The 26,869-nt window shown below is 47.6% G+C and overlaps 1 protein-coding gene across 1 annotated transcript; it reads right to left on the bottom strand.

Moving 5' to 3' along the window:
• Positions 1-5,477: 5,477 nt before the first annotated feature.
• On the bottom strand, positions 5,478-8,062 carry LOC119282318 (protein LIFEGUARD 2-like). The gene is made up of 4 exons (XM_037562584.1): positions 7,696-8,062; positions 7,342-7,455; positions 5,971-6,128; positions 5,478-5,893 (listed from the first exon to the last, which is right to left on the bottom strand). The coding sequence occupies exons 1-4, from the start codon at positions 7,943-7,945 to the stop codon at positions 5,687-5,689; spliced, it is 729 nt and encodes a 242-aa protein (XP_037418481.1). The 5' UTR covers positions 7,946-8,062; the 3' UTR covers positions 5,478-5,686.
• Between the last annotated feature and the right edge of the window lie 18,807 nt (positions 8,063-26,869).

Genomic DNA, 26,869 nt, shown 5'->3' with positions numbered 1-26,869 from the left:
GTCGGCGGCGGTGGAGCGGGGGAGGGTGCGGGGGGTGCTCGGCGGCGAGGGGGATCTGGCGAGGGGGGATAGCGATAGAGATGGAGGGGGATCGAGATCGAGTGTCCTCATGAATATTCAATATTTTTTCATATTTAATATGAAAAAATATCATCAAATTTGAAAAAATATTCATGAATTCAAAAAGTGCCCATGAAATTTAAAAATATTCATGAGTTCAAAAAGTGTCCATGAAATACAATCGAGAAATGAAGGCTACAATTTAAATACAATTGATCTTAGCTAGCTATCTGTTCACAATCTTCTTGCCCTTATTTTTCGTAATTGGAGTTCTTCTCTTGAACGGACGTCCTTTAGGTAGGGTGGTCCTGCTTCTTGTGGTGTATGCTGGTACTTCATCGTCGTCGTCATGTTCCATCTTCGGGTCACCGTACTTGTCGAAGTCTTGCTCATTGGCGACTCCATCCATTCCGATGATCTTCCTTTTGCCTCTCCTCACGAAAAGACGACTGGGCTTTGACGGGTAGGTAATGAAGAAGCATTGGTCCACTTGGGAAGCCAGTACCCATGGCTCATTTTTCACGGTGACGTTTGCGCTTGCGGTCTTGGATTTGGCTTCGGGTATAACCATGATGGTGAAATACCGGTCTTGTTTTATGACGCTCTTGGCCCATCTGACACAGAACATCGGGACCTTCTCTCCAGCGTAGCTCAGCTCCCAGATCTCCTCGATCCTTCCATAGTATCTGTCCTTGTCGTTACCGGTGTAGGATTCCATCGTTACCCCGAAGTTCTGATAACCATCGCTCTTCATGTCCTTTCCCTCGGTGTAGAATGTGTAGCCGTTGATATCGTACGCCTCATACATCATCAGGTTGTGCTCGGCGCCCTAGGCGAATATGAGTTGTTCTTCCGTGGAAGAATCCTCATGTAAAGGGTACGACAGAAGCTTCTACTTGAACCAACGCGTGAAGCATGAGCTATGCTCTTTGATTATATCTCCGTCTGTCCTCTGTTGGCCTCGGTCAGTGTACGTCTTGTCAATAAAGGTTTTGTGCTCTACCACCCAAGGATCAATCACATCTATGTGTTGTAGCGCGACTAGGTTTGCTCTTTCAAAGTCGGCGAGTCGACCCTCGAAGTCGACATGCATTTCACGGCGACCCTCACGGTGACCCCATCCAGGGAGCCTGCCGAGGTGCCTGTTGAAGGGCAGACCAACGGGGTTGTCGATGCCTAGATAATTCGTACAGTAGGAGATGCACTCTTCGGTCAGAAAGCCCTTGGCTATGCTCCCCTCTGGACGTGACATGTTGCGAACGTATCCTTTGATGACACCATTCATCCTTTCGAATGGCATCATGTCGTGCAGGAACGTCGGCCCGAGTTGGATGATATCCTCCACGATATGGACCAGCAGATGCACCATAACATCTAAGAATGCGGGCGGGAAGTACATCTCAAGCTCGCATAGTATCACCACCATCTCTTCCTGTAGCCTTCTGAGTTGCCTCACGCCAACCGACTTCCGAGAGATGACGTCAAAAAAGTTGCATAGGCCAAATAGCGTTTCACGGACGTGCGCGTCCATGATCCCACGGATTGCAACTGGAAGTATCTGCGTCAAGACCACGTGACAGTCTCGAGACTTCATCCCGCTGAACTTCTGCTTCGCTGAGTCTAGGTATCTGCTTATCTTCCCCGCGTAACCGTAAGAAAGTTTTACTCCTACGAGGCAGGTGAAAAACTGATCGATCTCCTCCTGACTTAGAGTGAAGCACGCGGGAGGGAAGTCATTTCCGGTCTTCTTGGCCTTTTTGCCTTTGCGACGACTTTCCGTGTCCTGCTTCGCCTCATCATCATCATCATTAGCATGAAGCTCCTCCCTGATGCCCATTGATTTCAAGTCTGCCCTTGCTTTCGGCCCATCTTTGGTCCTCTCTGGCATGTTGAGCAGGGTACCAAGCAGACTCTCGCACACGTTCTTCGTGATATGCATGACATCAAGGCTGTGAGGCACACGGTGGATCTTCCAGTACGGCAAGTCCCAGAAAATAGACCTCGTTTTCCATACCTTCAGCAGCGGGTCTGGTGCCTTTCGCTTCTTTCCCGGCTCTGGCGCCTTTTGCTTGTTTCCCGGCAATGGGCAATCTTTCCAATTTTTCAACAGCTCGTCTATTTCCTCGCCGCTCCTTGTACGCGGGCGTCTTCGGAATTCGGTTTCACCATCGAACAGATCCTTGCGTTTCCTCCGTAAGTCATCGTCGTGAAGCCACCTTCGATGTCCCATGAACACGGTTTTCGAAGACCGGGATCTCTATCTAGCTGGCAATACGTTGTGTCATCCATGCACCTGATGCATCCAGAAAATCCGTGGACCACCTGCCCCGCGACATATCCTTAACCAAGATAGTCGTGCACTGTCGTGAGCAGTGCGGCTCTCATAGGGAAATATTCTTTCTCTGCGGTGTCCTACGTATTGGCTGGCGTTTTCCACAGCGTGTCTAGCTCCTCTTTCAGCAGCCCCAGATACAGATTGATGTCGTTCCCTGGTTGTTTCGGCCCTTTAATTAGCATACTCATGTGAATGTACTTCCTCTTCATGCACAACCAGGGGGAAGGTTGTACATCCACACAAACACAGGCCAGGTGCTATGTGTGCTTCTCTAGCTGCCAAACCGATTGACTCCATCGGTGCTCGCGCCCAGCACGATGTTCCTTGGATCCTTCCCAAATTCTGGGTGTTTGAAGTTCAACGCTTGCCACTGGCTCCCATCCTTAGGGTGACTCAACATCTTGTCTTTTTTATTTATCTCCGGATCATTTGCGTCATCTTCTCGCTTCTTCTCCTCCCTATCCGTGTGCCAACGCAGAAGCTTTGCTACCTTAGGGTCCGCGAAATACCGCTGCAGACGAGGAGTGATCGGAAAATACCATACCACTTTTCGAGGAGCTTTCTTCCTCTTCTTGTATCGAGTGACGCCGCACACCGAACATATGGTAGACTCCACGTGCTCGTCCCAACAAATGATGCAATTGTTCATGCACACATGGTATTTCATGTGCGGTAAATCCAGAGGACACACGATTTTCTTCGCCTCCTCGATACTGGTCGGGCACTTGTTCCCCTTGGGAAGACATTCGTGCCAGAATGACATGTTCTCGTCGAAGCATGCGTCGGTCATTTTGTGTTTTACCTTCATCTTCAGAGCCATGAGCGTTACTTTCAGGCGGGTATTCTCAGGCCTGCATCCTTCATACAATGGAGTAACCGCGTCTATCTCCAGTTGATCCAGCTTGGCTTTCTCTCTGGCGGCAGCTCTTGCATTATCCGTCTGCTTGAGAAGCAGCTCTTGAATACGAGGGTCCTGCACCCAGCCCATCGATGGTGCATCGTCGTCTGCTCCGGCATCTTCATCTTCATGATCATGCCCTTCGTCTGCTCCGGCATCTTCCTCATCATCATGTCCGGCATCTTCTACATGATGACTGTGTACTGCATCTACTTCATGATCATGTCCTGGAGATTCTTCGTCTTCTTGCCCGCCCTCGCCGCGGTTGTCTTGTTGCCCTTCCTCATTTCTTGCCTGGCCCCCATGGACGACTTCATAATCATCTTCATCACCTTGCCACCGATAGCCATCCATGAAACCACGCAAGAGCAGGTGGTCCTGCACCTGTACGGAATCCGGGTCCATAAGGCTCCTCAGCTTGCATCTTCGACACGGACATCTTATCTCCGAGTCGTTCTTTTGAAGCATCTCGGCCTTCGCGGAGCTCAAAAACCTATGCACGATGCCTTCGGTCATCGTGCGGACCATGGTCGCCTGCGGGGTAGAGCAAAACGATATTTTAGAACCAAGAAAAAATTTGGCATGACTTTGCCTAAAAATAGGACAAAAAAGAATGCATAGTGCCAAAATTCTCGCCGAAACGGAAATGAATCAACATTCCGGCAAAATATTGGCAACTATCACATTTCGAATACCGGTACCTGCAAACACAAACATATATGCAACACCACAAACATATGCAACACCACAAACATACATAGATCTAGCTAGGCCATAAAAAGTGCATGTGCATGTTGTTGGAGGGAGAAAAAAAGTAGATCTACAACATAAAGATAGCTTTCCCCTTACTTACCTATCAAAAAAGATAATTTAACCACTCAATTTGGATGAATCTATGGTGCAAATGAGGTGAGGAGGAGGCAGCCGAGACAAGCTTGGAGGAGAAGGTGGAGAGAATGAAGTGGGGAAAGTGAGTGTGTAGGTGTGACTGTCCAAAATATCTAGCTGGTCCCAGGTTACTAATGACGCACCACCTACAAATGCGCTATTAGTAACCCTGGTTACTAATGGCGCACCAGTTAGTAGTTTTGCAAAAAAAAATTATAGTAGTGGCGCACTGTGTGACTGGTGCGCCATTAGTATTTTTGGAAAAATAAAAAAAAATGTTACTAGTGGCGCACCATGGGTCTGGTGCACCATTAATGTCTGGCGCACCGACGCATGGTGCGCCACTGCTATATAGTAGTGGCGCACCACATGTCTGGTGTGTCATTAGTGGCCATATCATCTATAGCCTTTTTCCTAGTAGTGTTCAGACCACCTATATCATGCACACGCTTAAAATCTGCTCTCTCCGTTTCAAAATAGATGCCTCAATTTTGTACTAAGTTAGTACAAAGTTGAGTCATCTATTTTGGAACGGAGGGACTATATAACAAAAATACACATTAGATCTGCACCTCTGGGTATACCTTTGCTGCATTTGAAAATATTCTACAAAAATGTCATATGCATAGATTGTATTTTGCAAGAAGATGAACCACATACTTTGAAGCCTCTCGCACTAACTTATTCCCCTGTCTACTACAATGTTCTCACGTGATTTTGCAAACAAGAGAACAAAATAAGTCACGACCAAACCAACAACGGGCACAAGCACGGCATGATCTTATTTATCCCTCCCAATGTTCATATCAGTTTAGTCAAAAACAAGAAAACAAACTAATCAACTAGCCATACCAAAAACCCAGATAAAAGAAGCAACAAGGAACCCCGCGCGCGCATGCGCAAAACAAAAAATATATAATGGCTTTGCATGAATCCACCAGATAAACAAAAACTCCCACGGCGGCAGCCCTCTATCAAATCTTTTTTTCTCTTAGGAAAAAATAAAATAAGCACACACATGGGCTTACCGACGGGCACGACGTACGCCTTCACCCGCTTGTTCGTCAGTAATCAGTGCTAACATCAACTTTAATCAGATGAAATCTACAAGCACTGAAGCACCATACTCTTTGAAGGTACGTACACTACAAATCATTACCTATTGAATAGTCCCGATTCAAACGTGTTACCCACACGTACGGCGGACCAAGAGACCAATTCATAGGTGCTGGGAAGCAATATTGTCCTCATCCAGAAGTCACGTGGCCATACAAATGACATCAGAAACAGTCATAGTAAGAAATGATATCGTAAACGCAGCAGCACACCACCAATCCAGCATATCAAAGACCCCCTAAATCCAACGTCACATCTACCATCCATAGAACCGACGCATGTCACTTTTCTTACATGTTTCCTCTCTAGGGATCAACTCTACTAAACTAATAAGCGCCTATACAGTTCTTCAAGTCAAGGACTTGTGAGCAGGTGAAAGGGCGATGCGCTTAGCTGTCACCCGCACTAAACAGGGTTAGCAGGGCCATGAACAGATTGATGATGTCAAGGTAGAGCGAGACGGCAGCCCAGACATACTCGTCATACGTGTAACGCTTGATGATGTTGTCCGTGTCATAGACAATGTAGCCACTGAAGATGAGTGCCGCCAGCGCCCCATAGATCATGTGAGAGAGCTTGCCCAGCGGGAAGAGGATCTGCACATTTAGAGAAGTCATGATCAGTATTGATTGTAATAAGAATAGAGAAGACTGTTAAATGGACGGCATCTGACCTGAATGAACCCAAAGACGAGCAACATGATGAGAGAAGCAAATAAGAAAGGGCCAAGGAAGCTGAAGTCCTTGCCCCTCTTTACAGCCCAGAAGGTGTAAGCAGTCAGGCTGAAGACAACCACCGTTGTAAGAATCGCTGCCTCCAAAATGACCTTGCCTGTGCACATGCCGGGACTATTTTAGCGGTCTCTTTATATCATATAAGAACAGGCAAAATTAGCTACTAATTAAATTAACTAATTGATTTCTTATCAAATCATACATCTCTTTACCAAATGAAACTTTCATGTAAATCTGACCAAACAATAAAGCACTTTCATGTAAATGACAGTGACACGTTGAAAAAGAAGCAAACTATCTGCAGCCTCCTGCAATGTGGTACAAGCTAGAACGAACCTCAGAATTATAATTGGTACAACCCCCAAAATGACGTGGTAGGAACGCTGATGCAAACACAAAAGGATGACAGATCACAGAGTGCCTGACAACATAACTTGTCTAAATTGAAAGATTTATGTATCTTCAATCACTTTAATCCAATGCGATTTATCCAGCACATGCACGAAGTACCTTTATAAGGTAACCTATGAAGCATCTATTTTCTTGTCAGCACAGTAGTTTGATATATCATGTGAGAATCCCTTTTATTTTGATAAAACTTTAAGCTAGTCGTGCAACCTAAGCCACGTCCTTGCGAAAACCATGTCAACTTGAGAAGAGAAGGTTGGCTGGCACATTATTTGGCCAAACGGCCCTTCAGATCAAATTGATACTATCACAACACTATGTATCTTACAACAGACAGTGGCAGGAAGAAACAGCAAATAAATATGTAAGATCCAACCAACGTTCTATGAAAAGCGAAGGTTACTGTTGCTAATTTCTGAGTTCAAAAAGTAACAGCTGAGACTAGAAAAGCAATGTCTTCTCAAAACGCAATCTAACTAGCTGGTAATATTGCAAATGCTTAACTCAGACAAGCATATCATAAAAGGTGACCAACAGCTACAACTTGATCCTCAACACGGACTGGGAAATGCATCAACAATAGTCACATTGGTTGGCTGAGTGTATACAATTTGCATGGCCATAGAAAATTGGCGGCATGTGTATTTCTGAACCCAATCCACACACAAACAAAATGCTTCACAATAATAGCTACTAGGAAACTATCGAATTGCCGTACATAGTAGTGACTAACAAGCTAATAATAGGAAAATATCTAAAAGTCATATGTAATGAATTAACACAATTAATGGGAGTGGCATTAGGGGAGGCCGATTTACATAAGCAGCAGAGCAGAGTGACTCAAGAACAAGATAGCAGCTGGCAGCAGGAGCAGAAAGAATACATGGTGGGAAGACAATTACCACTAGTGAAGGCACATGTCATGCCGACAGCGAAGCTGATGGCCACTGTGAAGACGCCAAGCAGCAGCAGGTTGACTGGGTGCTTCTGGCGGTAGATGTACAACGGGCACAGCACTGCATACAAAAAGTTTAACAAGCATTTTAGTAAGTAACAGAGCACGCAAAGGTAATACAGAGCAGAGTCCTGTCCCTCCCTCAAAAATTAACAGCCACAAGTTTCCCATCTTGTAAATCAAATATATTCGTGACGGTCGCGGTGAGGGAAACCATCCCTGGAATCGGATGCGATGGAAACCCCAAGGACAAATCAAAATCGTAACAGAGAAGATGGAGGTGGTGTGTGTGAATTCTCACCGATGAAGGGGAGGATGAGGAGGAAGATGTAGAGCCCGAGGCCGGCGTAGGAGGAGGCGAAGAAGTGGGGGATGGCGGGGACCTTGACGACGACGGCGGCGACGGCGGCGGTGAGGAGCAGCTGCAGGGAGAGGATGACGTAGATCTTCCGGATGAGCGCCCAGCGCAGCTCGGGGCTCTCCGCCATCCCGGGGTACAGCGCCCCCGCCGGCGCCGCGGAGGTCCCCGCCTCGATGTCGCCGCCCTTCATCTCGCCCGGCGATGGATGAGCAGGGAGAAGCAGCCTTCGGTCGGAGGTAGGGTTTTGGCGGGTGTGAGCTCAGGAAGGCGAGAGGGAGGGGAGGAGCAACGTGAACTGATGGAACTGGGACGGGGACGGCGATGGAGATGGGGGATGGGCCGAGAAGGCTCAACTTATATAGAAGACATATCAGATGAGAGACCGACCTGCTGGGCCCATTAGCCAGGCAGATGCGATGCAGGGCGGTGGGATTGTTTCGTGGTTTCCTTGGACAAAAGGGGTTGACGCGGTTCCGTACGTTGGCTATGTTCCTTCATCCCATGGCTTTTTCTCCAACGGTTTCGGATTTTTGGATTGGTGGAGAGGGCCGTTGAGCCCGTTACGCGGCGACACGATCATGAACGAGATGGCGTGGAGCGACTCCAGCGGGAGACGCGTTTGAGTCGTTGCGCCGTTGACGCGCATGAGCACGGCCAACTGTGGGCCAGGGCGCGTATATAAGAGCAACCTTAATGGGGCGACTCATTTCGTCCGCCGTCGTCCGTTTGGGTCGGCGCGGACAGAAAAGATAGCCCTACGCGCCGACCAAACAGATGCGCGCCCGCTTTTCATCCGCGGGCGACCCATTCCTGGCCCATTTTAGCCGGATTTGCGTCGGCGTGGACACGCGACGGACGCGCACACGCTCGCCCTCTGCTCTGACGGGCCCATCCAACAGCAACCCTCGCCCTCCTCCTCCGTCGCCGACGTCGCCGCCCATTTTTGCCGGCGACTCTGCCAGCTGTCGGGGCCTCCACATCCGCCCAGCTACGCCGCCCACTCCCACGTCATCCGCCACCGCCGTCTTGCTGTCGGAAGCCGACTGCTTCCCACCCCCCGCGCCCTCCCACCACACAGCCGCCCCCGACAAAGAAGCCGCCTCGCCGCCCGGCTAGATCCTCGCCGGCACGCTCGTCGGACGCCGACATGACAACTAGCTGGCCTGTGCGCGCCGCGACTCCCTTCGCCGGCTGTCTCTTTCACCGACACCCGCAAGCTGTTCGACAGTTTGTCAAGGTACAAAATGGACTCCGCCGATGAGTTTTTTTCTTCACAATTTCCTTTGCGACTCCGATGATTCGTCCTCCAATGACGAGGAGGAGATATTGGCTGTCGTGTTGGTCCATCACCACCTCAACAGCCAGCGGCCATTGTTCTGTGGCTCCATTCCGGGCCATCTTCCGGCGTTGAATTGCAACCAAGAGAGCGGGCATTTCCTTCTTTGGAAGGACTACTTTGATACAACATACTCGTTGTTCAAACATCAGAAATTCCGTCGCCGTTTCCGTATGAGTAGGCATCTTTTCAACTGTATTAGAGGGGGGTTGGTTGGCTATAATGATTATTTTGAGTGCAACGAGGATGCCGTTGGCAAGATTGGTTTTTTCTCTTATCAGAAATGCACTGCCGCCATCCGAATGCTTGCATACGGAGTGCCCAGTGATCTCATTGACGAGTACGTCCGTATGAGCGAGTCTACTTGTCTAGAGTCCATGTATAAGTTCTGCAAGGCTGTTATTGCTGTGTTTGGCCCTGAGTACATGAGAGAGCCGACTGCTGAAGAGACAACCCGTTTGTTGGCGATGAATGCCAGCAGGGGCTTCCCGGGGATGCTTGGTAGTATAGGCTGCATGCATTGGGAGTGGAAGAACTGCCCTTTTTCTTGGCAAGGGCCATGTCAGGGCTTGCACTGTCATACTTAAGGCCGTGGCGTCTTGTAACGCCCCAAGCCCGGCGCTGCAGATGCCTTCCATGTTTTCCGAGTTTCATCGTGTGATTTTGTTTTGTTCGTGCATTCATCTCTGCATCATGTGCATTGCATCATGTCATCTTGCACCCCCTTTTAAAAACTCAACTAAATAAACCGTATGGATCTTCGGTCCATTTAAATCGAGGGATATTCACAATGGTGATTTCTCTTTAGAACATATACTCCCAATATTATTAGGGAGCTATAATAAATATTCCATTAACTGGAGATCACCCATAAAACATTTGCATTATTCTTCAACTCTTCTTTTATCCGACTCAACCTTCTATCCTGCCTTTTCGACCTTTTAGTAAAATTGAGTTGCAATTTTACTTCTCCATAAATGTTCCAAATCTGCCCATAAATCACATCTGGCGTGTAGGGTCACCCCTTATAATTTCAACCCATTTGGAGTTCATTCGAATGGGTTTTGAAATTGTCTGAGTTAAATCCAACAGGTGTGGATTTTACTCCCTCTAAAAATCCTTAGTCTATTTTTGTCGAATTCCTCACATTTTTGTGAGTCCGGGGAAATAATCCCCATGTCCAACTTCTTTCCCAAACCCTCTCTTTCTCTTTCTCTTTCTTCTCTCTAATTCTTTTCTGCTTAAGAGTAGAGAGAGAGCAGCCTTGCAGCCCAGCAGCCAAGTCGGCCCACCAAATCCCTAGGCCCATGGCCTTGGCCCAACCGTGCCCTTCCTAACCCTAGCCTCTCCCCTGCTCGATCCACATCTCCCTCGCAGCCTCTCTTCCTCCCCTCGTTCCCCATCGTGCGCCGCGCCTCTCCACCTCCTCGAGCCGGCCGCCCGCAGCTCACCGGTTACCCCGGAGCCGTGCCGCTCCTCCCGTCCCTGCGCCCTAGCCTTTTTCCCTGCCTCCTTACCATGGCCGCGTGCCACTCGAGCCAGCAGGCCGCTGCCCTGCGTCGCCGCCCTGCGCCGCACCTCCGCCGGCCTCGGCCTCTGCGGTTGCCTGCTGCTGGCCCCGCTGCCGAGTGCCGCCCTCCACGCGAGCCTCCTCCGGCGGCCCCGTTGCCCATGCACCGCTCCGACGACCCCATCATCGTGCCGTCCTCGACCTTTTTCCGGCAGGATCCTCTCCATCGTCGTGGTTCCCGGCGGCCCGGACCTCCCATGCTTCGCCAAGTTCGCCGCTGCCGAGCCCCTACCTCGGCCTCGCGACCCCGCGCCTCCCTCCTGCAGCCCCGCAAGCCACTAGGAGGCGTGCTCCTCGTGATGCATAGGAGCTTCTACAGTCTCACCGGTTGCCTCCCCGCCACCTTCACGCCTGAATCCGTCCGGCTCGAGCCGGCCCGCCGCCACCATCGCGCCTTCTGACGTCAGCCAGTCCTCGTGCCCCTGCCGCCGTGTTGACTCCTCAAGCTGTCCCTGTCGGCCTCGGCTTCAAGACCTTGCTGCCCCTTTTGTTGTTGCCAATTTCCTCGATCGAGGGACCCCAAGACCGCCAAGTCCCTGCTTCGCGCCCCTGTTGCGGTTAACGCCAAGGCCAACAGTCACCGAGCGTGGTTTCACCATGTACAACTACGGACACCCGTGGATTTCACCAAGTACCTCTACCAACGAGCGAGACCCTGGTTTCGACAAGTTCCTCACGGCGACCCTGAACATCTACGGGATATGTACGACTTCGAACCGTGTACCACGACGAACATGTACGGCTACACGACCATCCACCAAGACCCTGAACAACTACCGCCGCCGCCATGTACCACTACTTCCACTACCGTCACGAGAACGACTACTTCCACTACCGTCGCCATGTGAACAACTACTTCCCACGACGACCCGTGAACGACTACTTCCTCTACTTCGAAGGTAAAACCCCGAGACGACCGCCCATGTATGAATGTGTGTTGTATGAGATGCTCGTGTTTGCACCGTGCCCGTTTGTCTTTGCACGTTCCTCGTTTGCCATGCCGCCGTCCCGTGGGAACCTGGAATTTGGGAGCACCCCACCATCCTTGCATGACACGCTCACGCCCGCTTTCTTTTGCACCGACATCTCGACGAGTTGTCGGATCATCGAAACGTTGCCGTGGCACCATTTCCGTTATCGTTGCCGTGGCACCCCTTTCGTTCCGCCATGGTGACCAAATGCTTCATAACATGCTCATGCCAACGTTTTCATAAAAATTGCATAAACCTTGATTATGTCATCCGCATCATGATAACAACATTTAGAATGTTTAAAATTGTTGTTTGCATTAAATTGCTAAATTTCATATGGGGATTTTCCGGAATTGTTGTTTGTTGTTTCCGGCCTCATTTAAACTTGCCTAAATAGGTGGTTTGCTCATGCTTCACCTCTTGCCATGTTTAATAACACTTAATATTGTTGTGTTCCTAAATGAGGGAGAAATAAATAATTAATGTGGTGTTTCGTCAATATGCAACTCGTTGCATATTGAGCTCCACTTAACTTGTAGTATTGTTTGTTGCACTTTGCCATGCCATGCTTATTTAAACCGGACATGCATCATACTTATTTGTGCATCATGCCATGATTATGCTTGTGTGTTTACCATGTTGTTTGCTTCTTTCCGGTTTGCTTCTCTCGTTAGCTTCGGTTTCGTTCCGGAGTTGTGAGGATTCGTTCGACTATGTCCGTTTCTCTTCTTCATGGACTCATTCTTCTTCCTAGCGGGATTTCAGGCAAGATGACCATTACCTTCGATATCACTTCTATCTTTGCTTGCTAGTTGCTTCGTTCTATCGCTATGCTGCGCTACCTATCACTTGTTTACCATGCCTCCCATATTGCCATGCCAGCCTCTAACCTTTTCAACCTTCCTAGAAAACCGTTGTTTGGCTATGTTACCCGCTTTTGCTCAGCCCCTCTTATAGCGTTGTTAGTTGCAGGTGAAGTTGAAGATTGCTCCATGATGGACAGAATTATGTTGGGATATCACAATATCTTTTAAATTAATACATCTATATACTTGGTAAAGGGTGGAAGACTCGGCCTAATGCTTGGTGTTTTGTTCCACTCTTGCCGCCCTAGTTTCTGTCATACCGGTGTTATGTTCCAAGGGTCATCTTTATTTTAACCCCCACCCCCGGGCCAGTGCTCCTTCGAGTGTTGGTCCGAACTAAGTAGCTAGACTGCGGGGCCACCTCGGGGAAACTTGAGGTCTGGTTTTACTCGTAGGATGTCTCATCCGGTGTGCCCTGAGAACGAGATACGTGCAACTCCTATCGGGATTTGTCGGCATATCGGGCGGCTTTGCTGGTCTTGTTTTACCATTGTCGAAATGTCTTGTAACTGGGATTTCGAGTCGGATCGGGTGTTGCTGGGAGAAGTAATATCCTTCGTTGACCATGAGAGCTTATGATGGGCTAAGTTGGGACACCCCTTCAGGGTATAATCTTTCGAAAGCCGTGCCCGCGGTTATGTGGCAGATGGGAATTTGTTAATGTCCAGTTGTAGATAACTTGACACTTGACTTAATTAAAATGCATCAACCGCGTGTGTAGCCGTGATGGTCTCTTTTCGGTGGAGTCCGGGAAGTGAACATGGTTTTGGGTTATGTTTGACGTAAGTAGGAGTTCAGGATCACTTCTTGATCATTGCTAGCTTCACGTCCGTTCCGTTGCTTCTCTTCTTGCTCTTATTTGCGTAGGTTAGCCACCATATTTGCTTAGTGCTTGTTACAACTCCACCTCATTACCACTTCCTAGACATAAGCTTAAATAGTCTTGATCTCGCGGGTTTTGAGATTGCTGAGTCCTCGTGACTCACCAGATACTATCACAACAGTTGCCGGTGCCGATGATACCAGTTTAGGTGATGCAACCGAGCTCAGATGGGAGCTCAACGAAGATATTGGTCATTGCTATGTTTCGTTTCATGTTGATCAGTAGTGGAGCCCAGTTGGGACGATCGGGGATCTGGCAGTTGGGTTATCTTCTTTTCTTTTGGCTTCGTCCGTAGTCGGACTATGTGTGTACTTTGAATGATGTATGAATTATATGTTCATTGTGTTAAGTGGCGATTGTAAGCCAACTCTTTATCCCATTCTTGTTCATTACATGGGATTGTGTGAAGATGACCCTTCTTGCGACAAAACCACCATGCGGTTATGCCTCTAAGTCGTGCTTCGACACGTGGGTGATATAGCCGCATCGTGGGTGTGACAAGTTGGTATCAGAGCCATCCCCGACTTAGGAGCCCCCTGCTTGATCGAATCGCTGACGTTGTTGAGTCTAGAACAAAAAATGTTTTGAGTCTTAGGTTTATATATATCGGAGAGTAGGATTCATTTTACTCCTCAGTCCTTTCGTCGCTCTGGTGAGGCCTCCTGACGTAGATTTTTTGTCTTTCCTCACCTCAAATTTCACTAAATTTTTTAGGATCACACGGGTATCTTGGGATCGTTCCGATATTCTTATGACGAGAACATTGTTCTTGGTGCCTCCTGACATTTAGGGGTTGTGGCAGTGTCCCCGGAAGTTGAGCTCCGAGGTGTTGTCGTCATAACTTTATCGTTGCAGTTCTGGAATACCTGAGTTATGCCGACATCGAAAATATCTTTTATGCAGTTGTTGGTGAGATAACCTCGACGCCACCCAGTACTGGGGAGTTCGGGAGTATTGTCATAGCTCGTATAACGGATGCTTTTCGAAGGTTGAGGTACACGATTTCCGAAGGTTTCTTGGTTATGTGTTGACGGATGGATACAACTTGGATGTAGGAATTGTTAGTTTTGGGTGAGATATATATTGCTTCCCCTGTATCCCCAACACCAGATTGCATAACCAGAAAGTTTCAGGAGTTTTATAGGTGGGAATTCAAGTAGCTCCTAGAATATCTTTTCGACAGATGCATGATATGAGATTGGGGTTCGACGTCTAGTGGTCCGCCTATCCACGGTCATTTTTACAGTGGTCTCGTTGTGTCTTAAAGAACCCTTGGCTATGCTAGTTCGGGGACGCTTCGTATGTCATGTGCACTGCGTTGTACATGATGATGCTGTACAATCGAGCCCGTGTGGGCCCCACCACGAAAACTTCGGACGAAATCTCTATCATATGTTTGTTCCGGCTTATTCTGCAAGCCAATCCTTTGTTTTGCTTTATTTGTGGTATTCGAGTTGCTTCGAAGTCAAGTGTTGATCCATACCTTCCCTAAATGGTGTTCTCATATTGCTATGTGAATACTAATCCTTCTTGATCATCGAGGTCGTCATGTTAATTCTTTTTCCGACCGGTGTGTTTCTCTTCAAGTGGATCCGATCATTTCAACATCCTTAAGATCAATTCTAACTTTTCTCAACGGTGTTTGTTCCATCTTCCGCAAGTTGCCTTCGTTTACCCGCCCTCCCACTCCTTTTTCTTCAAGGACTCAGATTTCTTAATCGGGTGTTCATTTTATTGATGGGAAGTCTCTCTATTCTTTTTCGTCAATGTTCTTATCTGGTGATTTTCAAGAAGATACTAACGGAGCTTCAAGTTCATTATTGTTCGTCTCTTTTTTCTTTTCCGGTGGATCCAATTCAAGCTTTCAGTGTTGATCATATTCTTTTCCTCGTGTCAAATGCTTTCTCATGCCGATGCACCTCTTAATCATTCACTTCTCTCTATTCATTTGTCCTGGAGTGCTCAAGATATCTCAGAAGATTTTTGCTTTCCATTCTTAATCTGCTCAAGTTATTTTGAGGTTGTTATCTCATTCAAGCCATTTAATTCAACCGGTGCAATCTCTCTTTAAAAATCGTTCAATGGTGTTTTCTTTTGAGTGGGCCCTAACCCACCGGTCTTTTTCCAGGATCTTAACTGACTCTTCTAATTATCCCGGAGCTATTCCCAAATTCATTTCGAAGTTTGATGTAAGAATGAATTATCATCAGTCAAATGAATTTCTCCAAGATCTTTCAAATTCTTTCGTCGTTGGTTCAACCTTTCTAATTTTCATTCTGGAGTGTCTCAACAATTCATGGTGGTGTTTCTCGTTGTCATTCTCGGATTTTGAAGACCGAAGAAGAGTTCCTCTTAAATCCTTACCCGTTCTTCCAAAGATGTGTAGTTCAAGCTTGATGCCATCCTCTCATAATTGTTTTCGATTGTGAGAATTCTTTTCACACATACGGAGCATTTCATGAGTTGTTTCCATTTCTTTCCTCCAAAGGCCATCATGTCATAATTCTTCATTCTCAGTGTGTAGCTATCGTTCTCCAAATCTTACCGGTGAATCGTTCAAATTCCCTCTAATCAGTTCCTGATCTTTTCGTTCTCATGTATCTAAATCCCCTCAAGTATCTTCATTCTTCCCGGTGATTTGTGCCTTTGCTACTTTCATTTTCAATTCTTACGGTGGTTCATTCAAGATTTCTCTTCCTTCGTTATCGTATCAATTCATTCGTTCTTTTGTTGTTTCAATCCTACTGGTGGTTGTTGAAGACCTTCTCAAGTTTACGCTATATCTCTCTTAATCCTTTCTACGAGAATAAGTAGTATGCCAAATCCGTTGCTTGTCATCAACTTAAAATCGGTGAATGATAGGCATGACACAATTCTTATTCTTGTTTCATCCAAGTGATTAATTCCTTCTTCCGGAGTTTGTTCATCAGGAAGTAATTCTCGGTTCTAGTGTTTCATCTTTTCCTTTTCCGGAGTTCCAAGTTTTCCTCATTATCTCATCACGAAGCTCCTTCTAAATCATCGCAAGGCTTCACCTTGTGTTTTCAACTTCTCTTTCTTTTTATCATCCTTTTATTACCGGTGTTCTTCATGGAGGCTCTACATGGTGGGTCATCAAGGATTCCTTTCATCCTTCACTTGTTCTTCAAGATTTCTCTCGAAGTTAAGATCCGCCAAGGTATACTCTAAAATAAACATGGTGCTTAACACATGTTTTATTTTGAGGAGTTCAAGTATTCTTCATTTTGCATTCCGAAATGCAATTATTTCTACCTTATCTTTTGAGATGGTGTTATGTCACTCTTGACAATTTCCCTTAGTGATTCAAGTTGTCAAGAATGAGGTATTTTAAATCCATTAATCTCTTCGTTGGAGTTATCTTGTGTCATATTTCACCTAAAGCCTTCCCTAAGGAATGTTGCTATTGTGGTGATTATCAATGTCCAAGTTATCTCTCTATCGTCTTGGTGGAAGAAGTTTTTCATCTTGTTGGTGTTATCATTTTTTTCCCAGTAGTGGCAGAATTTCGCCTCAATTTTGAGAAGTTTTCCATAAACCCACTACAAGCTTATTCGCTTCTTGGAAGGGTGCTTTCCAAGCTCATTTGTGGCACAAGTTGGCATTTTTCTTCTCCATTCTGTTATTCCAATGATCTATCTTCTATTCTTTCTTCCGGAGGCTTTGTGACGTTGCTCTCTTCACTCCTCTTCTCGTATTGAGGATCGTGTTCTTTTCGTGCTTATCCATTTAACTGAAGTGTTGTGTCACCTCTTCAAGTTCTTTTCATCTTATCAAGTCTTGCATCTCGTTTCAACCGGAGTGTTGTCCGAATTTGATCTTCCTTGTTCCTTGTTTATCTCGTTTCAACCAGAGTGGTTCCAATTCCGTCTTGTCCATTGTACTCGTCATTCATAGCCTTGCAACCTCCAAGGTTCAAATGGTGTTCCTTGTTTCTATTTTTCTACTCCAGTGCACTCAATTGTGTTCAACTACGTTGTGTTCTTTCTTTCTTCAACCTCTCAAGGTTCTTTGGTTTCACTCTTTTGTCGAAAAAGCAACTTAGTTTTACCTCCTCTCTTCCTCTTCTGTTTCTCTCCGGTGCCATCCTAGATCTCGGGACGAGATCCTCTTGTAGTGGTGGAGTGTTGTAACGCCCCAAGCCCGGCGCTGCAGATGCCTTCCATGTTTTCCGAGTTTCATCGTGTGATTTTGTTTGTTCGTGCATTCATCTCTGCATCATGTGCATTGCATCATGTCATCTTGCACCCCCTTTTAAAAACTCAACTAAATAAACCGTATGGATCTTCGGTCCATTTAAATCGAGGGATATTCACAATGGTGATTTCTCTTTAGAACATATACTCCCAATATTATTAGGGAGCTATAATAAATATTCCATTAACTGGAGATCACCCATAACACATTTGCATTATTCTTCAACTCTTCTTTTATCCGACTCAACCTTCTATCCTGCCTTTTCGACCTTTTAGTAAAATTGAGTTGCAATTTTACTTCTCCATAAATGTTCCAAATCTTCCCATAAATCACATCTGGTGTGTAGGGTCACCCCTTATAATTTCAACCCATTTGGAGTTCATTCGAATGGGTTTTGAAATTCAAACTTGTCTGAGTTAAATCGAACAGGTGTGGATTTTACTCCCTCTAAAAATCCTTAGTCTATTTTTTGTCGAATTCCTCACATTTTTGTGAGTCCGGGGAAATAATCCCCATGTCCAACTTCTTTCCCAAACCCTCTCTTTCTCTTTCTCTTTCTTCTCTCTAATTCTTTTCTGCTTAAGAGTAGAGAGAGAGCAGCCTTGCAGCCCAGCAGCCAAGTCAGCCCACCAAATCCCTAGGCCCATGGCCTTGGCCCAACCATGCCCTTCCTAACCCTAGCCTCTCCCCTGCTCGATCCACATCTCCCTCGCAGCCTCTCTTCCTCCCCTCATTCCCCATAGTGCGCCGCGCCTCTCCACCTCCTCGAGCCGGCCGCCCGCAGCTCGCTGGTTACCCCGGAGCCGCGCCGCTCCTCCCGTCCCCACGCCCTAGCCTTCTTCCCTGCCTCCTTGCCATGGCCGCGTGCCACTCGAGCCAGCAGGCCGCTGCCCTGCGTCGCCGCCCTTCGGCGCACCTCCGCCGGCCTTGGCCTCCGCGGTTGCCTGCTGCTGGCCCCGCTGCCGATCGTCGCCCTCCACGCGAGCCTCCTCCGGCGGCCCCGTTGCCCATGCACCGCTCCGACGACCCCATCATTGCGCCGTCCCTGACCTTTTTCCGGCAGGATCCTCTCCACCGTCGTGGTTCCCGGCTCCCTGGACCTCCCCTGCTTCGCCAAGTTCGCCGCCGCCGAGCCCCTACCTCGGCCTCGCGACCCCGCGCCTCCCTCATGCAGCCCTGCAAGCCACTAGGAGGCGTGCTCCTCGTGATGCACAGGAGCTTCTACAGTCTCGCTGGTTGCCTCCCCGCCACCTTCGCGCCCGAATCCATCCGGATCGAGCTGGCCCGCCGCCACCATCGTGCCTTCCGACGTCGGCCAGACCTCGTGCCCCTGCCGCCGTGTTGACTCCTCAAGCTGTCCCTGTCGGCCTCGGCTTCAAGACCTTGCTGCCCCTTTTGTTGTTGCCAATTTCCTCGATCGAGGGACCCCAAGACTGCCAAGTCCCTGCTTCGCGCCCCTGTAGTGGTTAACGCCAAGGCTAACAGTCACCGAGCGTGGTTTCGCCATGTACAACTACGGACACCCGTGGATTTCACCAAGTACCTCTACCGACGACCGAGACCCTGGTTTCAACAAGTTCCTCACGGCGACCCTGAACATCTACGGGATAAGTACGACTTCGAACCGTGTACCACGACGAACATGTACGGCTACACGACCACCTGCCAAGACCCTGAACAACTACCGCCGCCGCCGTGTACCACTACTTCCACTACCGTCACGAGAACGACTACTTCCACTACCGTAGCCACGTGAACAACTACTTCCCACAACGACCCGTGAACGACTACTTCCTCTACATCGTACCGAAATCCACGAGTTGTCGGATCATCGAAATGTTGCCGTGGCACCATTTCCGTTGTCATTGCCGTGGCACCCCTTTCGTTCCGCCATGGTGACCAAATGCTTCATAACATGCTCATGTCAACGTTTTCATAAAAATTGCATAAACCTTGATTATGTCATCCACATCATGATAACAACATTTAAAATGTTTAAAATTGTTGTTTGCATTAACTTGCTAAATGTCATATAGGGATTTTCTGGAATTGTTGTTTGTTGTTTCCGGCCTCATTTAAACTTGCCTAAATAGGTGGTTTGCTCATGCTTCACCTCTTGCCATGTTTAATAACATTTAATATTGTTGTGTTCCTAAACGAGAGAGAACTAAATAATTAATGTGGTGTTTCATCAATATGCAACTCCTTGCATATTGAGCTCCACTTAACTTGTAGCATTGTTTGTTACACTTTGCCATGCCATTCCTATTTAAACTGGACATGCATCATACTTATTTGTGCATCATGCCATGATTATGCTTGTGTGTTTACCATGTTGTTTGCTTCTTTCCGGTTTGCTTCTCTCGTTAGCTTCGGCTTCGTTCCGGAGTTGTGAGGATTCGTTCGACTATGTCCGTTTGTCTTCTTCATGGACTCGTTCTTCTTCGTAGCGGGATTTCAGGCAAGATGACCATTACCTTCGATATCACTTCTATCTTTGCTTGCTAGTTGCTTCATTCTATCGCTATGCTGCGCTACCTATCACTTGTTTACCATGCCTCACATATTGCCATGTCAGACTCTAACCTTTTCACCCTTCCTAGCAAACCGTTGTTTGGCTATGTTACCCGCTTTTGCTCAGCCCCTCTTATAGCGTTGTTAGTTGCAGGTGAAGTTGGAAATTGCTCCATGACGGACAGGATTATGTTAGGATATCACAATATCTCTTTTTTTAATTAATGCATCTATATACTTGGTAAAGGGTCGAAGACTCGGTCTTATGCCTGGTGTTTTGTTCCACTCTTGCCGCCCTAGTTTCCGTCATACTGGTGTTATGTTCCTTGATTTTGCGTTCCTTACACGGTTGGGTGATTTATGGGACCCCCATGACAGTTCACTTTGAATAAAACTCCTCCAGCAAGGCCCAACCTTGGTTTTACCATTTGCCACCTAAGCCTTTTTCCCTTGGGTTCTGCAGACTAAAGGGTCATTTTTATTTTAACCCCCCCCCCCCCGGGCCAGTGCTCTTTCGAGTGTTGGTCCGAACTGAGTATACTGCGGGGCCACCTCGGGGAAACTTGAGGTCTGGTTTTACTCGTAGGATGTCTCATCCGGTGTGCCCTGAGAACGAGATACGTGCGACTCCTATCGGGATTTGTCGGCACATCGGGCGGCTTTGCTGGTCTTGTTTTACCATTGTCGAAATGTCTTGTAACCGGGATTCCGAGTCTGATCGGGTCTTCCTGGGAGAAGGAATATCCCTCGTTGATCGTGAGAGCTTATGATGGGCTAAGTTGGGACACCCCTGCAGGGTATAATCTTTCGAAAGCCGTGTCCGTGGTTATGTGGCAGATGGGAATTTGTTAATGTCTGGTTGTAGATAACTTGACACTTGACTTAATTAAAATGCATCAACCGCGTGTGTAGCCGTGATGGTCTCTTTTCGGCGGAGTCAAGGAAGTGAACACGGTTTTGGGTTATGTTTGACGTAAGTAGGAGTTCAGGATCACTTCTTGATCATTGCTAGCTTCACGACCGTCCCGTTGCTTCTCTTCTCGCTCTTATTTCCATAGGTTAGCCACCATATTTGCTTAGTGCTTGTTACAACTCCACCTCATTACCACTTCCTACCCATAAGCTTAAATAGTCTTGATCTCGCGGGTTTTGAGATTGCTGAGTCCTCATGACTCACCAGATACTATCACAACAGTTGCAGGTGCCGATGATACCAGTGTAGGTGATGCAACCGAGCTCAGATGGGAGCTCAACGAAGATATTGGTTGTTGCTATGTTTCGTTTCATGTTGATCAGTAGTGGAGCCCAGTTGGGACGATCGGGGATCTGGTAGTTGGGTTATCTTCTTTTCTTTTGGCTTCATCCGTAGTAGGACTATGTGTGTACTCTGAATGATGTATGAATTATATGTTCATTGTGTGAAGTGGCGATTGTAAGCCAACTCTTTATCCCATTCTTGTTCATTACATGGGATTGTGTGAAGATGACCCTTCGTGCGACAAAACCACCATGCGGTTATGCCTCTAAGTCGTGTTTCGACACGTGAGTGATATAGCCGCATCGTGGGTGTGACACGTCTCAAGATCTCTGAATCTGACACTCTTTCTTTGGCATGGCCGGATCACACAATGATATCAACGTGCTTCAGCGCTCACTGGTGTTTGCTAGGCTTCCGAACGCGACAGCCCACCGATGAACTTTACTGTCAACGGCCACACCTACGACAAAGTATACTATCTGGGCGACGGTATCTATCCTCAGTGGACCACTATTGTCAAGACAATACTCAACCCTGTCGGAGAGAAGAGGAGAATATTTGTCCAAGAGCAAGAGAGTGCTAGGAAGGATGTCGAGCGTGCCTTTAATGTTTTGCAATCTCGATGGGGCATCATTCGGTATCCTGCTAACATCTGGAGCACGCAGAAACTCCGCCTCGATGTGTGATCATGCATAATATGATCGTAGATCGATCCAGGTGGCCCGGTGCGGCGACATCAAGTTGCAACTTTAGCAGCGACGTCAAACTGTGGCTCTAGCGGCGAGGACCTTCGGTGATTGTGAGGTCGAGGGATGGCAGCGGCCGTGGCAGAGATGAGATGACCAGGGGACAAGAAGATCCTAATAACCAACCCACCTGCAAAAACCAACCCGCGCACACACGATTCCAATCACGCGTGTGCGTGCTTTTGCTTGTGAGCCCTCAGTCAATTCCAATCCCTTAGCCTTGGTTGCAAGATAGCTTTTGTGTACGTGATCTACTTGAGATCGATCAACGGGAATCACCGGAAAAATACTCAGCCGAGTCTTATCGTATAACCTGACGTACGTGCACCAACACGGATGTCTGCGAGCAGGACTGCGACATCGTCGTTAGCGATGCGGCGACCGTAATACACACGCTGGATATGAAGGCGGCACGGTTGACAGCTTGCTACAGGTTGATGCGAAGCACGACGCCCACTGCCGCGGACACGTACACTAGCCGGCCGGAAGCCTTCGACTACCACTCCGGCACGGACACCGACAGCAAGTGGAGCAGCTTGTGTCTGCTGGCCAGCGCCAGGGCCGAGGATGTCGTGCCGCTTCTGAATAAGCTGCAATGCACACAGGGACGCGGGCACCAGGCTGACTTGGAAGACCAGTTGCAGAGGAACTGAACTGACAAGGAAAGGAAGATGGTGGCCTGCACTTCTTCCTCGGCATCGACTATGCCATCACAGCCGCGGATAGCAACTCGTGGGTGGAGATCCATGTCCCAGTCCTCCCGCAGAAGCTTGCACGTGACCTGCCATCATTCCTCACCATCGCCTCTGATGATCACCCCTCAACCTTCGTGCTCGCCACGCGAACTCCTTGACGTGCAGGCAGGGGCAGAGCTGCATGGAGGCTTCCTGATGCCCAGTCATGAGGGTCGAATTAGTTTTTCAGTAGCGATTAATTTCTGTAATCTGCCTATGCTGATTGTGGTGCATCAGGGTCCAGAATTTTTACTGCAGCGAGCGTACTACTCGATTGGACAAGTTCGGCTGCGGCACACCGATCTATTGGGCAGGGAGGCCATTGGCCTTTCGGCAGCTAAATGCTGTGGGATTGCCTTTAAAAAAGGGAAACCCTTCGGGACGGCACGCCGGCCGAACTTTCGGCCGGTCTCTAGGGCCACGCTGGATTTGATTGCATTTATCATTTATCAAATGACTATGGATAAGTTTCTTGTCGGAAGTAAAGCACCATGAGAAGACATGAATTGAAAATAGGAAATTCAATATAGGAAAGGAAAATTGATATAAAGGACCATCCGATTTCAAAAGATGTGGTAATAAAAAAATTACTTTATTAAGCTAGGAGAAATTATATATTCAGAGTTTGGGACTAAAGGGGAGGTTCAATCCTCATTGGTTTGACGAGCTTGGGACTAAAGTCACCAGTGATCAATTGGTTGTATTTCATGACTTTGAGAAAGTGAATGTACTAACAGGTGACGATGCAAATACTCAGCTACTTGAATAATTTTATTTGTCCATTCCACTATGTTCCACTTGAAAAATTTCAATTCTGTTTATACTTTGTATATATTATTGGACCTCGGTGTTAGATAATGTATTTTGAGATTTGAAAATACAGAATATTTTTCCAAGTAATTGCCTTTTTTTCACCATTATAATGATATTTTATTGCTACTTTTTTCCTTATATGCATTAATTTCAAATGTGTTTGATAGTCTATGCTAGAGGTTATGAAACACACTTTTATTTAATACATTGCTGCTTGAAAAATATATGCCACGTTATAGTGGTGCATCAGGGTGACTTTAGCTCTAGCGCCGACCCTGTGTGTAGGAACAGAAAGACATGTCTCCATGATCGCAAAACAAGTTCAACACCATGAAGCATGACATTGTGGCAACACTGTGGCAACACGGCCGCCACATCGCTACCACTAGCCCTTGCTCTCTCCTCACTGACAAGATGAGGTTTCAATCTGCGTGCGCAAGCTTTAATATATTGTATTAATGGCTATCCATCTCTTTAGAAATTCACATGTATTTGTATCATTTCACTTATTGGCTTTTTGACAAATTTCAGTAATCACATCTTGCAGAAGAAGAGAGGCACCCCGACCAGCCACTTTGTCCGCCTCGCAGGTGGTGATAGTGGCACAGAGGCAGATCGTCAACAACTTTTGGAATCAATAATGAAAGCGTTAATCAACATAAGTGCTTCTCATTCAATTAGTGTATTCTCCAACATATAATTGCTGCCTAACAAAACCATGACCCAAATATTTCTTTGATCAATCTGTATGCCCCGGTGTGATTTTGTTCTTTTGCTTCTTGAGTTTCTTAGAAAAAAATTGTTCTTTTAATATAGATGCCGAGTCCTTCGGCCCACGTATATATATGTTGCATATGTGTTTCAGAATGAGATGCTTCATCAATAATGACAAGGTGACCGCAATATTGTTCCGACAGAATTTATCATATTTTACTTATATATAATATTCCTATAAGATAATACTTGCGATCAACTTTCCTATATGCCTCTCTGCACCACATAAGGTCACATAATTTATTTAAGAAAAATACATATCCACACACAATACTAGAATTGAAATAACTACTTCCTCTGTCCCATAAGTTTTTGGAAGCTAAAAATAGTTTGCAAAAATATCTTATATTATGTGACACATGAAGTATTTTTTCGTGGATCACATTTGGTTTAGGCCATACTTATTTGGCTAGAGGAATGCGATCATTTTTCCTCCGTTGCAACGCACGGGCATATTTACTAGTCCTTCTCATGTGTGGTGGCATCTAGAGGATTAAATCTGCATCGAGTATGCAGGAGTTTATTGCTACTTCCCTACATGGAAGTTATTGGGCCGCAAGCAAAGGTCTTTTTTCCCTTAGATGAGAACCAAAGTTTATCGAACCAGTAAAAGTGCTTGGATTACAACCTATGATCAGTAGCAACGTCACAGGGGTGGAGAATCAATGTAGCAAGGCTGGAGGGGTAGAAAAACTCTGCAACCTGCTGAAGCTGTTGATCTTGAGCATTGCTGCAGTGTTCTAGTGGTTTTATGATATTTTGGTGTTCTTCTGAAATATGTAATTTCCTGATGTTTGAGGCTGCAAACTGCAGACTTGTGTGTGGATTGTTCTGATGTGTGTTGATCGTCCTAGTAGTTTTTTCGTTTCTAGTAACTGTTCTAAGGCGAATACTTTGGCTACTAATGGTTTTCAATAATGAAAATCGGAAGGGGAAAACCCTTCTTTGGTTAAAAAAAATGTGACTTCCGGTCCATTTGACGACGGACGGCCAGTGAATTCCCTGAGCCGTGTCGTCCAAAGGGCCACCTACCCCCGTCTTCCCTATCCTCAGAGCACTGCAACAGCCGCGTCAAAAGACGCGCGTGCGGAGTAAAATGCCTATTTAGCGTGTGTGGCAAGTTTTCGCGCACTCCAGTGGCGGCGGGAAACACGCGCGCGTGATAAATGTTTGTGCGCGCGGGAAAAAGTTGTCGGTCGCGCGGTAGATTTGTCGCGCGCGCGGCGCGCCTATAAAATGCAGCGCACGCTACGCACGCATTTCCATGCCCCGTCGCCGCTTCCACCGCTTCCTCGCCGCTTCAGCCCCCCGCCACAACCGCTCCACCATGCCACCGCGCCGCCGGGGGTCATCTGGCTACCGCGGCGTCCGCCGACGCCCCTCCGGCGCCTACTATGCCGAGATCCAGTCCGGCGACGTCCGCCTCGCCCTCGGCACGTTCGAGACCGTACGATGCGGCGGCGTGGCGCCTAGAGGCCCTGTGCACAGTTGAAGTTCCACGACGTCTACACGCGCGAGCAGGCGCAACGCGTCGCCCATCCGCCTCGTCTGATTACATACCAGTACCGTGAGGACCACCGTCGGCTGCAGCACCGCCTCCTCATCGCAGAGGAAGACGAGGGAGCCATTGCGGAGTGGCGCCGGCGCCACCCGAAGGACGTTGCCGCCGAGAACGCCTTCTGGTCGGAGAGGACAGCAAGGCGCCGCGCGGAGCATTCCGACAGGCATCGGCGCAAGGCACTGGCCATATCCTCCATCGGCGGCGGATGGCATTCGATGCGCGCTATGGATATCCTCCACCGCAGGCCCGGGCGAAGTAGCAGGACAGGCAATCGAATGAACTCTCTGCTTCATCATATCTTCGAAAAGGGCTGCTATCGAGGATGTCGTCGACCTTGGCCATGATCACCGAGGCGTGTATCAAGCCCCAGCGTCAACTGCTATGGCACCGGCCAGGAGGAGGTCGCGTAAGCTGCTGTCCTCCATGACCGGGAGCTCCTCTGGGCTGCCTCCACCAGGTTTGCCATCGGAGAAATCATTTTGAAGCAAAACATCAGCCAGCATGTTGGACGGCTTGGATGGCCGCGAAGAACTCGTGAGGATTGCCCTGGTGCATGGTGGCATTCTCGTGGGTTGAGACTAACTGAGGAGGAGACGCCATTCTGTGTGGGGAATGAGATAAGAGGAAAACAAGGATATGACAGCAAGGAAATGGTTCTACCGTGATAATATTAAAATTATAAATGCGATTAGTAGTAAAACTGGGTTGATGCAGAAAGAGAACTCACACAAAACAAATGTGGTGCCACCGAGTTATGATAAAAATAATAATGTGGTGCCACCGAGACATACGTGCTACGAACGAGCTCTCTTTTGTTTTTTTCTTTAATCTGAACTTTTTCCCTTGATTTGTCTCCAAAAGAACTGCGTTAGT

Source organism: Triticum dicoccoides, chromosome 3B (assembly GCF_002162155.2).
Source record: "Triticum dicoccoides isolate Atlit2015 ecotype Zavitan chromosome 3B, WEW_v2.0, whole genome shotgun sequence".
NCBI classification, from domain to species: Eukaryota; Viridiplantae; Streptophyta; class Magnoliopsida; order Poales; family Poaceae; genus Triticum; species Triticum dicoccoides.
The sequence above is the reverse complement of the archived record's forward strand: the minus strand, read 5'-3'. Positions and strand labels throughout refer to the sequence as shown.

Bases quoted from the DNA above. Each gene is read 5' to 3' on its own strand.
- LOC119282318 (XM_037562584.1), bottom strand. From the start codon at position 7,945: ATGAAGGGCGGCGACATCGAGGCGGGGACCTCCGCGGCGCCGGCGGGG. The intron at 7,456-7,695 runs GTGAGAATTCAC...TTTTGTATGCAG, and splicing joins CCTCATCCTCCCCTTCATCG to TGCTGTGCCCGTTGTACATC. The intron at 6,129-7,341 runs GTAATTGTCTTC...GCATGTGCACAG, and splicing joins GACATGTGCCTTCACTAGTG to GCAAGGTCATTTTGGAGGCA.